General features: G+C 38.8%; 1 protein-coding gene across 7 annotated transcripts in view; it reads left to right on the top strand.

The window, feature by feature from the left end:
* The first annotated feature begins 47 nt into the window (after positions 1–47).
* The window catches only part of LOC112140048 (unconventional myosin-XVIIIa), a 79,356-nt gene continuing 62,636 nt past the window's right edge, over positions 48–16,767 (top strand). For 2 of the 7 annotated variants that reach the window (XM_024263007.2, XM_024262975.2), the window contains exons 1-2: positions 48–849; positions 1,601–2,679. In XM_024263007.2, the coding sequence (XP_024118775.1) occupies positions 1,717–2,679 (963 nt within the window). In that variant the 5' untranslated portion in view covers positions 48–849; positions 1,601–1,716. Of the gene's footprint in view, positions 850–870; positions 1,212–1,600; positions 2,680–11,064; positions 12,252–12,751; positions 12,975–13,092; positions 13,117–14,184; positions 14,953–15,529; positions 15,614–15,774; positions 15,847–16,767 lie in introns of those variants that run through there. The other 5 variants (XM_024262966.2, XM_024262969.2, XM_024262996.2 and 2 more) reach the window with 5 other exon arrangements.

Genomic DNA, 16,767 nt, shown 5'->3' with positions numbered 1-16,767 from the left:
CAAAAAAAGTTATTACTGCAACAACATGCAACATTTTTTTAAAACAAAATAAAATATAATAAAATAAAGGAATTAAATTAAAAAAGTGATTTTGAAACAGGATACTAAATGTGTAACTATAAATATAACACATTAATATAGCCTACCCCCAAACAATTATTTTTAAATTTTATGAAAATAGACAACTACTGTAGAAAAAAAACTATTAAAAAAAAGAAAAAGAAACTCACAAAGGGACAAAATATTGTCACACTTAGATACATTAGTTCTAACAAAACACGTGGTCATGGAAGCAAATGGCTAAATGCGTTTAAAGATCTCTGGAGTCTAAAGAATTATATTAAAAAAGGAATGGAAAAAAAATACCAGAAGGGGTCACTAGTGCCCAATTTCCGTCCGTGATGCTTTCAAGAGCTGCAGGACTTTTTCAACCTGCTCTCACTTTAAACTTAGTCATCCTTAATATGTTATAATTAAGAATTCAGAAAAGTTAGTGAGGGGCGTGCACAGAGATTTCATTTTAGAATCTGATTGAGTTTTTGATCAATTTGTTTACACTTGGATGTCAGTTGTTCTGAAATACTAGGGATACATGATTTGCTATACATTTTAGATTATTATTTAACGTCGTTTTTTTCTTATTAATTACATTTTTTGTTTATTGACAATTTATCATTGTATTACATGTTAAGATATATTGGTTGTTTACACCAAACCAAAGTATTAGAAAGTCGGAGCCTATAGGAAGTCCGTGAAGGCATCACGAGTGCATTGTCGCACCCTGTGACAATTACATGGAGGAAAATGCCGAAAAGTTGTAGTTAGAAAACGCTGTCAGTTTGGGCACAGGTAAGCTGTTGTACTGACCGTATCACCGCTTTTACTCTTTTATATTTATCAAAACTGTCATTTGAGCCTCCGCTGAAAGTAGTTCCTGTGCAAATGTTAAGAGAATGAGGGCAAAGCAGCTTAAAGGGAGAGCATTACGGCCAAGCTGCAGGCTTGTCAAGCCACTACCTAGCTTTAAATGTTTAATCAAGCGACCGTGGAATTCCTATCTTCCGTGGGCAAAAATTAGCCACGGGACAGTCGGTGTTAGCATAAACCGCTTCGAATAAACGGAAACGGGTTTCGGGAATTTTCTTTTTAGTCGTTCTGACGTTAGGAGACGCGATTAGGAGTGGATTAAGTGGGAATTCGCTTGTTTAGAGGTTGGTACTAAACAAAGCAGGTTTGGTGGCTGCGCACGTAGTCGCACTTCCACATCTCTCGCATGTTTTTGTGGATGTTCTACATCCCTTTGTGGTGTTCCGGGCAGTATGGCTGCAGAGAGACGATCAATGCGCTTCCTGTGTATGTAGGCCAGCTCCATGTAAACGGTGTCAGACGTTAAAGGGCCAAAAAGTGGGATATGGAAATGTTCAGACATCTTTTTAACATCTGGATGAGTCAATAAGTTAAAACATTTCAGGAAAACTGACTACAATTTATTGTTTTTATTAATCTTTTCATGCCTCTTAAGTGCTGATCCTAAATTTATTGGAATAGTTGTGGTGTTTTAAAACATCTGATTGCAGTTTTTCTCTCCTATTTCCTCCAGAGGATGTCATACTCGCTGAAGATACCCCAAGGAGCTTTCTTCAGACTTTAAAACAAACTTCCTCCTATTGAAAAATAATTCAAACTGCTAAATTGTTCCAGAGAAGAAGGCCAAACATGTTTCACTTAATTAAGAAAGACAAGGAGAAGGACAAGGAGAAGGAGAAGGATTTCAGCAAGAAAGAAAAGAAAGACAAGAAAGAGAAGAAGGAACGCATGTCCCAGGCGGAGTTGAGGAGCCTGGAGGAAATGAGCATACGTCGAGGCTTTTTCCATCTCAGCCGAGGAGGCTCCAAGAGGGACTTGAAAAACAAGTTGGAGATCTCCAACCCCATCCCGATTAAGGTAGCCAGCGGCTCGGAGCTCTCCCTGACCAGCCCGGAGGCAGAGCGCTTTCACGGCGCTCAGTTGCAGGATTTAGGGGAGACATTTGGGAGCGGCTTTGGTCAAAATGAGGTGGACGAGAAACTGGAACCTCAGCGCAGCTCTGTTAAGGAGAGGGCAGCAAAGTTCGGGGAACTGGCGAAGGTCAATGCAAGCCAGAAGCAAATAAATGTACCTCAACTCAGCACAGAGGCTGACGAGCCTGCCCAGAACAAAACCTCATTTGTCTCAAAGTCATACTCTAATGTAAAAGACACAATTGTGGTCAGCATTCCTGAAATCGTGGAGAAAACCTTCCCCGGGGCTGACTTGCAGCTGCCCATGCTAATGGCTCCTCCAGAACCAAACCCCCGAGAACTGGAGATCCAACGGCGCGACACCGGCGATTTCGGCTTCTCCTTGAGGAGGACCACCATGCTGGACCGGCAGCCCGACGGGGGAGCGTCCAGACGGGTGGTGCACTTTGCGGAGCCGGGAGCTGGCAGCAAGGACCGAGCCTTGGGGCTGATGCCGGGAGACAGGCTGGTGGAAATCAACGGGATTAACGTGGAGAGCAAAAGCCGGGATGAAATCGTGGAGATGATCCGTCAGTCCGGGGAGCTGGTGCGGCTGAAGGTGCAGCCTATTCTGGAGCTGAGCGAGCTGAACCGCAGCTGGCTGAAGAGCACCCAAAGTCTGCAAAGAGAGGCCTTTGATGTAAGTATCTTTAGTGCTGAATTAAACTAGATCCCAAAGTGATCTAGTTGATTTCCCCTTTAGATCTGTTTAAAGTCAGCATTTTAAAATATCACACACCCCCCTCCATCATCTGCTATTCCTCTCTGATGTAGTATCCATGTCCTCTGGATTAAAGATCTCCATTGTGGTTGGAAGAGTAATGACACCGGTAATGTGATTGTCTGCCTGTGTGTGTATTTATTTTTTTTTTCTGGAAGAGAATATGTTCTGGTATACATATAATCCTCCTCCCACCCTCGCTTGGCCCTTTCACACCGAACAATGGGGCGCTGAAAGAAACAACAGCCCAAACGCCACCGCGGCTCATGGCCATATGGTCCTGTCAAACTTGGCCGGCTTCCCATTTGGTTCTTTTCTCCTGTATAATTATGGGCAGCAGGCAAAGGGCCACCAAGTTAAACTCTTTATTAGCCAACACAGTAAACACCTAAATTTAGGCCTTTTGTTGTTGGTTTGTGGCATGTTGATTAGGACACTCACTGGAAATCAGGTACATCATTAGATTAGACTTCCCTTCTACTTTTCAGCTTCCTCTTTTGAAGAAGTTATTATGGTGTACTGTACATATTGCATCATAGTTTAAATAGTCACGTAACCTCATCAAACATGTGGTCAAACCGGTCAAATAAACTTCTCTTTACTACAATGATCTTGATATTTGTGGTAACAGGAGTACAATGGTTTGTTTAAGAAAGATCTATTTGAATTTGTCATTTGAACCATGTTGTGTGTTCTTCATTTTAAACTTGTGTCGTTTTCTAGGACTATTTCCATAGTTTCTGCTGAGCGGCTGTAGTTCATTCAAAATTTGACTCTGAGTTGTGGGCGGAGCCATTGGCCCAGAGCAAACCCCGCCCTACAGTCCCCTCCACATTACTAAGAGCTATTTGTTTACACACCCCCCTGCTAGCTTATGGCCTCTGACACCCCCCAGCATAACAGTGCCACAAAAATGGCGAGCAATATTTGATCTATCCAGTCGTAGAGTTTTGAGCCGAATAATCGTTATGATGAGGAAAAGGAATTTGTTGATGGATCTGGTCGTCTATAAGTAGAGCAGGGAGCTATCGTCTACGGTGGCCGACACGGCTCACATAACTGCAAAAGACACGATGACAAAAGCCGTAGCACAATGACAAGAAATGAAGCACGACAACAAAAGCCACAATGATGTTTTAGTTTTAAGCTATTAAAGTGCCAATAGCTTGAAACTTAACTTAAAAAAAAAAAAAAAAGAGTTAGTCATTAATTTCCGTTGTGAATCACTTTCGTTGTGCTGTGGCTTTTGTTGTCATGTTGTGGTTTTTGTCGTTATGCTTCGGCTTTTGTCATTGTGTTTCCATTTTTGTGGTTGTGCTTTAGCTTCTGTCGTTGTGTTGTGGTTTTAGTCCTTGAGTTGTCGGCTTTTGTCATTGTGCTTTGGCTTTTGTTGTTATGTTTACGCTTTTCTTGTTGTGTTGTGGCTTTTATCGTTGTGCTTCAGCTTTTGTCGTCGTGTTGTGGTTTTTATCATTGTGCTTCGACCTTTGTCGTTGTATTGTGGTTTTTGTCGTCGTGTTGTGGCTTTTGTTTTTGTGCTTCGGCTTTTGTCGTTGTGGTTCAGCTTTTGTCATTGTGTTTCGGCTTTTGTCGTTTTGTTGTGGTTTTTGTTGTGGGTTTTGTCGTTGTTGTGGTTTTTGGTCGTCGTGTTGTGGTTTTTGTTTTTATCCTTCAGCTTTTGTTGTGCTTTGGCTTTATCGTTGTGTTGTGGGCTTCATCATTGTGTTGTTGGGGCTTTTTTCGTCGTATTGTGGCTTTTGTCGTGTTTGGCTTTGTTGTGTTGTGGTTTTTGTCTTTATGCTTTGGTTTTTATTAATGTGCTTCTGTTTTTGTTGTTGTGTTGTGGCTTTTGTCTTTATGCTTTGGTTTTTGTTAATGTGCTTCTGTTTTTGTTGTGTGTTTTTGCTTTTGTCATTGTGCTTCAGCTTTTCAATTCAATTTTATTAATATAGCCCAAAATCACAAAGGAAATTTGCCTCATTGGGCTTCATGCAGCTAATTTTATAAATTTGTCATTGTGTTTTGGTTTTTGTCATCGTGTTGTGGCTTTTGTCGTGGTGTTTTGGCTTTTGTCATTGGGTTGTGGTTTTTGTCATCGTGTTGTGGCTTTTGTCTTTATGCTTTGGCTTTTGTCCTGCTTTGGCTTTTGCTGTTGTGTTTCCGCTTTTGTCGTGTTGTTTTGGCTTTCGTTGTTGTGTTGAGTCTTTTGCACTTATGTGAGCCGTATCGGACACTGCCTGTTCCTGATTAATAACAATTTGAATAAAGAAATGTTGTATTTTTCGTAGCAAAAGTCTTAGTGTTTTGAATAGTTTGTTGGTGTGACTTTAATCAGATGCGGCTTATATTAAATAAATAAGCATCCATGTGTTTACAGTAGTGAAGCATACATGTATTCACTCTAAAATTGTTGTCTATTTCTTTATTATGAAATATTTATTCTTGTTCCTGTATATAGTTAAATATATTTCTCCCAAAAGTGCGACTTCTACTCCAGTGTGAAATACATGATTTTTTTCTTTATTATTAAGCATTTTTTTGGATGCTGGGACATATACTCTGGAGTGACTTATTGTCTGAAAAATATGGTAGTCGTCTACTATCAGAATAGAGCCGAGCTGTGAGTTTGTGACCTGGCCATACCTAGTAAATGTATGCTTTTTTCAATGCCATTGTTTTTTTTATGCCTGATTCACATTTTATGCTTAATTTTCTTAATATATGTCCTTCATCATCAGAAAATGTCTATTAAAAACACCATAAACACAATTTTCATTGGAGTGGGTGTTTAAGAGAGTCTTGTATGCCTGTCTGCCTCGTCCTAAATTGTCTTGATGATCATTACATGTAAGGCTGTGTCAAAAAAGCTGTAAATGTGCTGGTGGAGCTGACCTAGAACCAACAGCACCATTTATAGGCTGATATATTAAGAACTGAAGTCTACGCTCAGCCCAATTGGACAACTTTTGTGTTGCAAGACTGTGTTTCATATATGTTTGGGTATGTTTACACTCATATCTGCCGAATAGTAAATGGATGGTTTGCATGTATGCACCGGCGAGCGTGGAAGTTACCAAGCAGTTTGTGTGACTGCAGTGAGAATACAATAATAACAGGCCTGTCAGTGAACAAAAGGCTCAGGACTGCATCAGCTAAACACCTGCTCCCTGGCTGTATGCTGTCTGCTGTCTGTTTTTTTTTTTTTTTTTCCTTCATTGTTGTATGGTTCCTCATTACATATCTGGCTTGCTTTTTGGTGGATAATATCCCCTTCAAATTTTCACACAAATTTGCCTGGTTGTCATTAGAAAAAAATCTCCTCTGCCATGGAAAGCGCACTATAAATCCGTGGGTATTTAAATGATTTGCATATTTGTTATTTAGACCGGGTCAGCGGCTCAGAAGGGGGGGCTTAAGCATCAAAATTAGCTAATTTCATGCATGCACTGTTGAGCATGTGGACCTTTTGTCCACGGGATGACAGCAGACACTGCTAAACAAAAAGGCTACTGAAAGATTTTTTTCTTTTTTTTAAGCTTTCAAGGTTTTTTTTAGTGTGAATTTTAATATTTACATTAAAGTCATACAGGAGCAGTTACTCCAACTGTGACTTTGAAACAAGGATTTCATTGTCTGTAATGATCATGAGTTTTTCCATGAGGCTAATATGCTTTACTCACCCACTGGACAAATGCTTTTATTTATTTATTTTTTCTCAAGGCAAGATCTGGAGTTTTTAAAAATAAAAGCCTGTGCTGATTAATATAAAAAGTAGCTTTGAAGATTTGTTCTATTTTGTGAAATATGATAATTGTTGGCCTCTACGTATTTGTAAAGGCAGAGTCTAACCAGAGTGACGCAAAGCTTCACCAGCAACCAGTCATTTTAAAAACCGTCCGCACTCCAGTTTCCCAACAAACTTTCTGACTTACTGATCATTATCTCCACCCAGCTGACTCCAACTCTCGAGTACAGTTGTTTAGAATACTGGAGAATGTCCACATGCTTTATGTTCACCATTGTTGTACAGTAGAATAATGAATAATGTTGAACTGAGAGTGAAATGGAATTGTCCCTCCACTTCCTAGAATTAGTAACCACAAAGAACTGAAGAGATAGGGGTTAACAGGGAGCTGGCTCCTAACCCAGCAATTAATGTTTGATAAGAAGAGAGCAGTGGACATATCCATTTCCTTAGTGGGGTGTGGAGCGTAAACTTTCTAGGACATATCTCATTTAGTTGAGCACTTCGGTGTAAAAGGGAAACTTTAAATCAATCATACTTATTTTTGATGTGATCTTTACTCAAATTTTGTTCATCGGGAGGAGAAAATAATGTTTTGGCCTTGTTTTAAGAGTACATTTTAAGCTTTTTTGTATAATTTTCATTTTGATGACTAAAAAATAGTTCCTGGATCACTAATAGCTTGCCAAACATTTTTATGTCTATTTTGCATTAAATAATTAATTTAAAAAATGTTCATGGCAACATTATTTACCTCTAAGACTCGGGGAATACATAAGAAAAACTGATGGACCTCGTCAACCTATAGAAGTAATTAACACTTTAAACAAGAATACTTCCATTTGTGGCATTTAGTCTAAAACATTAAGTAAATAGCTAGCATTCCTGGGTGTGTCACTTCTGTCACTTGCATCGGTTAAAGCATGGTTGGCTCCACGCCCTGATTTTATGATAAACCAGCTGTTTTTGTGGACGTCATTTTAGGAGAACCACAGATAAATATGTTTAGGGTTTTTTTTCCTAGTTTTTACCCAATTTTGTCATCAAGTTTTGCACTTTACAGAATGACATTTTACCTTTTCTCTTATGACTAGTGCGTACAAGACCATCAGAGAAATACACTGCTGTGTTGTACACTTGCACAAAAAATTGGGTCTGAGAACCTTTGAAATTATTAGCATGATTAGTTATGTTACATAAGTACAAATTTGGAGTATTTTTTTGGACAACTTATGATTTTCAATACATTTAAGACAATGAATGTCTAAAATACTCTCAACATTTGCACTTTAATCAGCTATTTATCACTTCAGCTTGAAACCTTAAGGGTCCTAATATCGAACGTGTTAAAGTACTGTTCTCCTCTGGACACAAATTCCAAATGTTCCTCCAGGAAATGGTTGAGACACTTTTACAGTTTGAGGGTGAGATGTTCCCTCAATTTAATGCTCGCCCTCACATCTATTCTAACTCTTGAACTATGATATTTCTTTAACATCTTCCACTCCCTCTTTTTGATATTAATAGATGCTGTTTGTCCGTCACCACAAAGTACTTTTCCGACTTGTTAATTAGTAAGCTGATCGGAAAGTTTGACAGGATTTTAGTGTGATCACTTTTCAAGTAGTACTCCACATCTTGACGATTTTTGACAAGAACTTGTGAAATACATTTCTGTATACTATTCTATCCACTTATTTATGATGCTCCATGATCACAGCTTACTTCCTTCTCTTACAGAGGGGCAAACAAGGCATTTGTCAGTTTGCTTTAAAAGTTTTATGTCCTAAAAAGCTGAGTTTGTTCAGTAATGTTCATCATATATATACTTCAAATGTTGGAGACAAAATACAAGTTAAAAAATCCAGGAAAACGCATTGTATGAATTTTAAAGAGTTTTTCTAATAATGCAGAAAGTAAGTTTTTAGCATCTACAAATAATGAAGGATTAAATTCTTAACAGACCTGTACTACTTCTTTAAGAAGTTCTACTATCCTCCACCTATTACTTGTATCAATATCTTCTTTTTGAACTGGTTATCTGTATAAAAGATACCTGTCCACACCCTTAAACAGTCGGACTGCAACCTTTCCATCATGACCAGATGTCCAGATCTGTCTAAAGTTCTCTAGCGACCATCTGATGATCTAGAGGAGGACTAGGAGAATGTCAAGGAACTCTAATTCTGTGACTCATCTGAAGTCTAGGGAAACTTAATGAAGCCTAACATGAAGTTATTAACCTCTCATTGATGACCAGGATTATATTACAAAGTATTGAGGTAAACTTTTGTTGCTGAGCAAATACTTATTTTCTGCTGATTATATCCTACAATCTGATTTCCTCGTTATATTTCTTTCACATTCTGTCTTTCACAGTTAAAGTATATCTATAATTGACTTTACAGCCCTCTCCCATCTCTAGAAGTGGGACAACTTGCAGATTCAGTGACTAACATACACTTTTTTGCCCCACTGCATGTGGTGCATTGTCTCAGGGGGTCTTTGGATAGTCTGCAATCAGTGTTGTGGTAAATCCCAGCTTCCTTTAATTTTGTTCCTTTACCACACTTCTGTGTTTCCTCGAGCCAGTTCAGTCATCGGTAGACTGTTTTTAAAATTGCTTCCTATTGGAACATACTGTACAGGACATTGCCCTCCCTTGGTAGTTCATCCATTTCCCTCTTCCACTCCTCTGTGTTTGTGCTGTGTAAGGTATTTACCAAGCACTCCAACGCTGATCTTGATGATGTACAGATGAACTTTTGTTGTTTCATCCTTGAGGATGGTTGTAAAACTATTTAGTTTTATGCAGCTCTTTTTAGGGTTAGATAGAGTACAGTCGCAGCGTCTCAAAGTTGGAAGGAAAACAATCAAGAATTGTGATAATTTTTCCTGGTTTTCCCCTAATCTTCTCTTTTCCTTAGATTATGATCGCATATCTGTTTTCTAGCTGTGCATAACTGTTGATTAGGGCTGTATCGTACCATTTAAAAAAAAAAAAATCTCAATGTAGAAACAAATACCCTGAAATTAATGTTGATTTCTAAGCCATATTTTTTGAAATACTAATTTTAAAAACTTGTATTTATTTATTTATTGTTTTTTTAGCAAATGTATATGTATTTTCAGAAAGTTTGGTTTTATTTTCAGAGTTTGCTTTTTCCACAAATGCAAACCAACATGGATCTTTGTTTGGCATGCTCACATTCTTTAGATAACAAAAAACAAAACAACAAAAATATTTTAAAAAACTAAAGAAAAAGAAAATATATGTAAAAAAAATTAAAACAATTTAATAGAAGCACAAAAAGTAAACGGTAAAAAAACGTAACATTTTTATTTTGTAATTCTTGATTCCCTTCCACCTCTAAGTTGTCCATTTTAACCAGATGCGTTTTGTTTTATTTTTACTTTTCTTTAAAAATAGTTAAAATTTAGATACTTAAGTTTAAATGCTCAAAACAAAAGATAAATCATTAAAAAGCAAAGTGTGGTTGTCTAAATATTTACGTCAAAATTCTGTGTTACTGAAAACGTAAAATCTTGAAAGAGGGAATTTCCTCTTGAGATTAAATCAAAATTTTGACTGACAACAAGACAGAAATGTATGATTATCCTTAGAAAAAAGCAAACAAACAAAAACAGACATTTTGTTTTTTTGTTTTGTTTTTACCAATATTTTTTCTGTATTTTTAGGATGGAAGTATCTTAGTAAACTTAACACAACCAATAATCTTGTTTTATTTGTCACATTTATGTACTTTGAAAATTATATGTTTTCTGAAAGGGCTATAAATCTTTTAAGTCACTTAAAAATAAGCATTTTTTTACTTCATAATTAAACCTCCACTTTAAATTGTGAACATTTGATCCATAATCTGTCTATTACTGCTTAAAAAATGTGTAATGAGTTGTATCTGAAGTATAAGTGGATAAAAATTCTTGAATTGCCCTAATGATAATTTCAAGTAAGACACAGACAGCTTTTATAGTTTCATTGCTTAAAAAAAATCTAGATTGCGTATAATTTCGAGTAGGATTTTGATCTGCGCTTTCATCAATAACTGATCACATAGATTTTATTTCAATTTCTAACTGCATTTGGACACAGAATTTATCAGCTTCCGCTTTCTTTGAAGAACAAACGACAAAATTCTGTTTGTGAAACGTGGAATCTACCAATCTGCATGCAGAGAAACCATGACAATCGATGCATTTTTAAGCGGTGGAAAAGCACAAGTCACTTTGTTGTCCATGCCTATGAAGATGTAGATAACAAACCATGCTGGGTGATATTTGCTCTGCGACTCCACACAGCTGTTCATGGAAGTCCCAGTGTTTGCTTTTGAACTTTGTTCCCTGAAGATTACCCAGAATTCATTAGGTTATAATGAAAAAATGTATTTTTGTGAGATCTGGTGTATCTTGTTGCTTCTTAGTTTTTAAAATACAGAGTAAAAATCCTATTGCGCAATAATTTAAAAGAGAAAAACGTTTTTTTTTTAGTTAATCTTTACTATGCCCCAACCTTGAATTAACAAACATAAATAAAAAGCCCTATAGTAGTTCCCTTTTAGAAGTTCCCTGTACTAAATGTGAGGAACATCAGCGTTTTTAACTGACAACTAGTGTGAGCTTCAAGCTTTCTCTGTGTGGTCAAATGTTTTATTTCTGTTTGGGGAGTTTCACAGGAAGTGTCTTGTTATGCTTTGTGGACATTGGTTGATGTTAGATTAGAGTACTGGACTCTACACCAAAGTTCTCATGGATACCTCCATTTACTTCAATTTTTTGGTAAAAGCTGTAAAAAAAAAAGAAACTTGCTCTTTCCTATGAGCTAAAAATAGTTTTTTAAATGTGTAAGGGCTCCTACATGCCCTGTTGAGCCAGTTATTGCACCTGCTTCTTCCAACTTCCTTAAATGAGCAAACTTTTCTGTATGTTTTACCCGACTGGTTTAACAGCAATCCAGCTTCAAGACGTCTTATTTTGAAAGTGGAAATTAAAGATACAGTTCTATAAACATAAATGTGCAATAAGATTATCTTTGAAATAAAAAAAAAAAAAAATAAGTGTTTTGATTTCAAACAGCATTAGGGAAGTGTTTGTACTTAAGATTGGCATTAGGCAAAACAGGATGTTAAATGTGGGTCAATAGTGTGGCGAAGGTGAATCTGTTCCATTTTATTTTGCTTTTAGCTCCCTCTTGTGGAGATAAACTGGAAATTATGAACAATAAATATTTAAATAAGTTAGGATAGCTTTAAATACAATCTAAATTAACCATCTTTATACATTTATTTAGTTTTAGAGATTATTTTTTTTCTGTTTTGTGTCATTGTAAGTTTAGGTTGTTGTAAACCTGCAAAGTTGACGTCATGTTTGGACAGAAAAAAAGAGTTGTTTAGCAACAAATGATGAATATTTGATGAACTTTTTCCAGAAGAACAAGATGACGGGAGCCTGGCATTGGTGAACGATGTGCAAATTCTATTATTAGCCCTTCTGTGTTTCAGCAGCTGTCCCTCCATCCTCCCACCCTCTCACGTTACCCCTCCCCCCCTCCTCCTCCTCTCAAACCCTACTGTGCCGACTGACCCCACCCCTCGAGGTCGCCCTCCCCCTGGCTGCTTGGGGTGTATTTGGTCCCGGCAGACTCAGGTCTTACCCCTTTCTCAGGTCAGGCGGCGACCGCTCCCGTGGCTGAGCGAAGATTGGAAGGTTAACCAGGCCCAGAGAGGAGGTAATGGGCTCGAGCCTCCGGTGGGCTCTGTGTGTGGCGAGTGGTGTGATCTGCTCGGGGTGTACATGCTCTGCCTAGCACTTCCATTAGGGCTCTGATAGCGCCTCAGAATGGCCTCCTTTGCTGCTTCAACTATTTATAGGAGTGAATGCTGATGAAAGCAGGGCCAGGGATGGTGAAATAGTTGCTCTTATTTATTCTTGCCCTGTCCCCTGCAAATTTCGCGTTGAGTCGTCAAACTTAACAGAATTTGCACGTTGGTGCGACAATTAAATATATTTGTTTGTACCGGCACTTATTCCTTTAATTTTCATCATTCAATCAGTAGTTTGTACCATACAAAACAGTTTATTTCTAGTTTTGTGTGGATGTAAGATTTCATTCACTATTTAGGAACTTAGAGGAAAACCTGCATGACAGATTTTCTAGAGCTGCTATATTCTGAAGAAAAAGAACCCTTTCATTTCATCATTTCTGTTCTCCATGTGTTTTATCCTCAGTGCTGCATGGTTCCGCTGCCCTATGAGCAGTTGTGTGATGAAAACAATCCCCCAGTGTTCCAGCGCTCACCCTTAAATTCCCCCCGTTCTTCATCACTTCAACTAGCTCCTCTTGTCTCATCATTCCATTCATTTTCCTTCTCCACACCGTCCGGCTTAAATCCATGACTTCTGGCGTGCCGCCATGGCATACAAATCGCGCTTTTCTTTCTGGGAGCAAAAGGGAAGTCTCACTTCTGCCTTTTTACTTATTTGCTGAGTTGGTAAATGATGAGTTTCTGTAAATAGTGAGCAGCTGAATGTGGGGTTTGATTGTATTTTTGTTGCTTCCTCTACTGTAGGTCAAAGTTGACAGCAAGCCAGATGTAAGTTTCCTTTTCAGCTGCATGTGTCCAGAGGGTTTGAATTAAACTGTGTGTGCTTGTTCAAACCACCATTTGATGTTTGCTGTGCCTCACGAGCCACTTCAGTCACAGGAGTCCTTAAAGACCCACTCTGGGTATCTTTTGATGTAAAAGCGCTCCCAGGGGTCTTTTATTCATGATTATCACAATTGTAGCTAAATTCAAACACTTTGTGTTGTTTTTGGACATAGTTTCTGCATAGAAATTCACCTCTAATTTGTGGGCGGGACTTTTGGATGTTGGGTTAGTCCATCATCCAATTGTTTACATGCTGTCCTGCTAGCTTACAGCCCCTTGCAACCTAAATCGGTGCAACGAAAAATGACAGTTCAAATGAGGAAAACAAAGACGATCACGGATCTATTTGACTGCAAGTGGACGTATCAGAATGGAGCAGAGAGGGAGCTTATTTTCCACATTACAAATAAGCTTTTTTTCCCCAATAAATTAATTTCATCTGCTCCTGATTCACAATGATTTGATAAAGAAATATTCATAAATGCACATTTTAAGCTTAAATCTCTGTATATATATCCTCCATTATCAGAAAAAACACGATTTTCATCAGAGTGGGTCTTTAAAGGCTGTTATTTGAACCTTGAAGAAAGTAGTGCCAAACAGTTTAGGGCGGTTGTTTGTCATGGATTCACTTCTTTTTTGTGTTTAATAATCACGTCTGATATTTACAGTTAACATAGGTGCATCTATGCCATATATTTGTGTGAAATTTGAGTATAAATGGGACTTACAATTTAATTTAAATGTAAAATGCAGGTCAAACAGATCCAACTCACATTAATGTGCATACTTTTTGTTCTTTGGTGCTTTGTTTCTTTCTTTGGATAGTAGTAACACTTCTGTGACTAATACTATAGCTAGATGTGATCTAGATGTGCTACTAGATTTTTAGCGACAAATATAGCATGTTGTCACAAGGTGTCAGGCTATGACTAATTGCAAATCCACTTTGAAAGTGTGATTTAACAGCGGTGGGAATAATCTACACTACTTTGCTCTACTTTGATCCAGTCTGATAGTAATCAGCCTCAAGCAGTCAGTAAACCTGTGGTAGACGCAGCAAGGAGTCCACAATTGGCGGCAACATCAGCTGAAGCGCCGAGCAGTCACGCTGCCATGGGAGGTCCGGACACCCCGGGGGAGCAGGAGAGCAGCGGCAGTAAAAAGGTGGTTAGGGTTGTGAGGAGAGTCGTTAGGCGTGTGGTTCCTGCTGGGACGGAAGAGCAGAACCACTCCACCGTTTCCACGACCGCCGCCGCCGACACAAAACCTAGAGCCGCAGTGGAGGAAAAGGATGATATATCCATGGGCCTGACCAGTTTAATGGGCAGAAGCAGAACCAAGGAGCACCGCCCTCGAATCCGCCCTCCAGACCGTAAAGAGGATGCAAAAGAGGAGGTGAAGCAAGAGGAAGACACGACAAAGGTGGAGGAGCAGGAGGAAAAAACGGCTCCTGACAAACCAGAGGATGCCAAACCGGCTGCCGCTCCAAATCCTGCACCCACCAAGTCTAACCTCCTCACCCCTCCGGCAGGGTTTATTCCTCCACCCAAATCTGATCCGCTGGCCCCACCTGCCGGTTTTATTCCCGCACCCAAGCAGAATCCATTGACTCCTCCACCTGGTTTCATTCCTGCCAAAAAACCAAGTCCGGTGCTTCTTAAGCAGAATATTTTGACAAGACCTCCAGGATTCATCCCCGTTCCAAAATCCGATCCGCTGGCTCCTCCTGCAGGATTCATCCCGAAGCCCCATCCGCTATTTGTGAAGAAACCAGAGGTATTGAGCGCAAAGTGTGCATGTTTGCTTTTCCACTGTGGAGCATGCTTTCTGGTCACCCGGTACTCATTCGGTACAGGAACACTCCGAATAATTTAAATGACTTTTTGCTTTCACTATTTTAGCATCTTAAAAAAATGCTTCAAACATACATGTTTGAAAAAAAAAAATCAAATGAAGCCACATTGAGTAAGGAGATGAATGTATGAGTGAGCTCACAATCAGACTTTATCAGTGGTTATAAGGATGTGCTCGGCTCCTACAGTTTGGTAGTTCTGGGACTTCAGTGTCTGAGTGCTGAGCTGTGACTCATTAGGGTCACTTTGTCTGACAGAGGGTTCGATCTTTGCAGTAGACTAGTGAGGCGAGATCTTTTTTTTTAGGAGGTTTTACTAACTGCTGTTTCCATGACCTGAATTTATGTTTTTTTAAGTTTTTCGGAACTAGAAGAGCCTGTTTGTTTCATTTCACAACTTTTTTTTGGTGTTTTACAAACTCAAATAATAAAATAATTCCCATCTTCTCTATCTCTATGTGCGCATGTTCTTCTTCGTATTACTTACTTATGGTATGGAAGGTAAAGGAGACCTCTAAAGCATCCTCTGGTGCTCTGCCCCAGTCCTCCCAGAATGATCAGGACACTGTTCCTCCTCCTGCAAAGGTACACATTAATGTGTGCTTCTTCTGCTTAGAACCACATGCCACTTTCTCTCTCTACTTTTTTTTTTTCTTTTTCAAATTCTTTCTTTTTTGTGCCCACTCAGTCGCTTCTAAATCTCTGGCTGCATATTTGGTTTTGTTGCCCCTGCTGTCAAATTATAGGCTCCAGAGCTGACTCCCTCTGAGGAAGACTACAAGCGCGTGAGGAAGATCTTCGCTCTAGACGGCAATAATGTAACTCATGTGCTCCGCACTTTTATGGTTTGCATCTGCCATGCTTTTACAAGCACTTGCACGGTGGTGAACTGGAGCCAGCTGCTTACTTATCCACACAGAATGAAAATTTGCCTAAAGTTTCTGAAGTTTTCTTGCAAGAAATGCAGTTATTGTCATTATCTTTCATAGTAGTTAGTTTCTCATGACTTTTACAAGTTTTTACAAGTAGTGTCTCTTTTATCTTGCTGGTTGGCCACTGATTATATAAGAGAACTGGACTGAGTGACCCCTACTTCCTAGCATTTCAAACAGGAAGTACCTACTTCTCCCAAGCAGCCAGTTTCTATTGAGAAATAAAGCGCTATTACTGAGTCATTATGTTTGTCAGAATAACCATTCTTGCTCTACTACCTGTTTTAACATGTTCTTGTCAATTCTGCATTTTTTATGATATTTTGTTTTGTAGCGAAACTGACTAATTTTAGTTTTAAACATTTAACAGATTCTTCAAGTGGTAGAGATGTGGTCTTCCAACATACTCACTCGTGATTTGCTAGAGAGGTTGCCATAGTAACATCACCCTAAACTGATTTGGGTCAATCACTGCTTAAAGGGTAACCAAGCCCTAAATTTACTTTTTTTGGCTGTTGACCTCTATAAATGGGGCTTTAAAAGTGCTATCTGTTGGTCTACATTGAAACCAATGGTCAAACCATTAAAGTCCCACGTCGTTTAAGAAGTGCCACTTCATGATCTGCAGCTCCAGTAATGATGAGTCCTGTTCCTTAGCCCCGCCCCTCTGACTGGATTTTCACATTTTGGCTGTGGGTGGAGTCAGCCTCCAACTTCCCTGTTTGGTTACCCTTTACCTGGGATTATCTGGCTCTAAAATGGCGATGGCGATTATGAAAAAATGGCAACTGAATTGGTTTCATTTGG

Source organism: Oryzias melastigma, linkage group LG14 (assembly GCF_002922805.2).
Source record: "Oryzias melastigma strain HK-1 linkage group LG14, ASM292280v2, whole genome shotgun sequence".
In the NCBI taxonomy this organism is placed as follows: domain Eukaryota; kingdom Metazoa; phylum Chordata; class Actinopteri; order Beloniformes; family Adrianichthyidae; genus Oryzias; species Oryzias melastigma.
The sequence above is the reverse complement of the archived record's forward strand: the minus strand, read 5'-3'. Positions and strand labels throughout refer to the sequence as shown.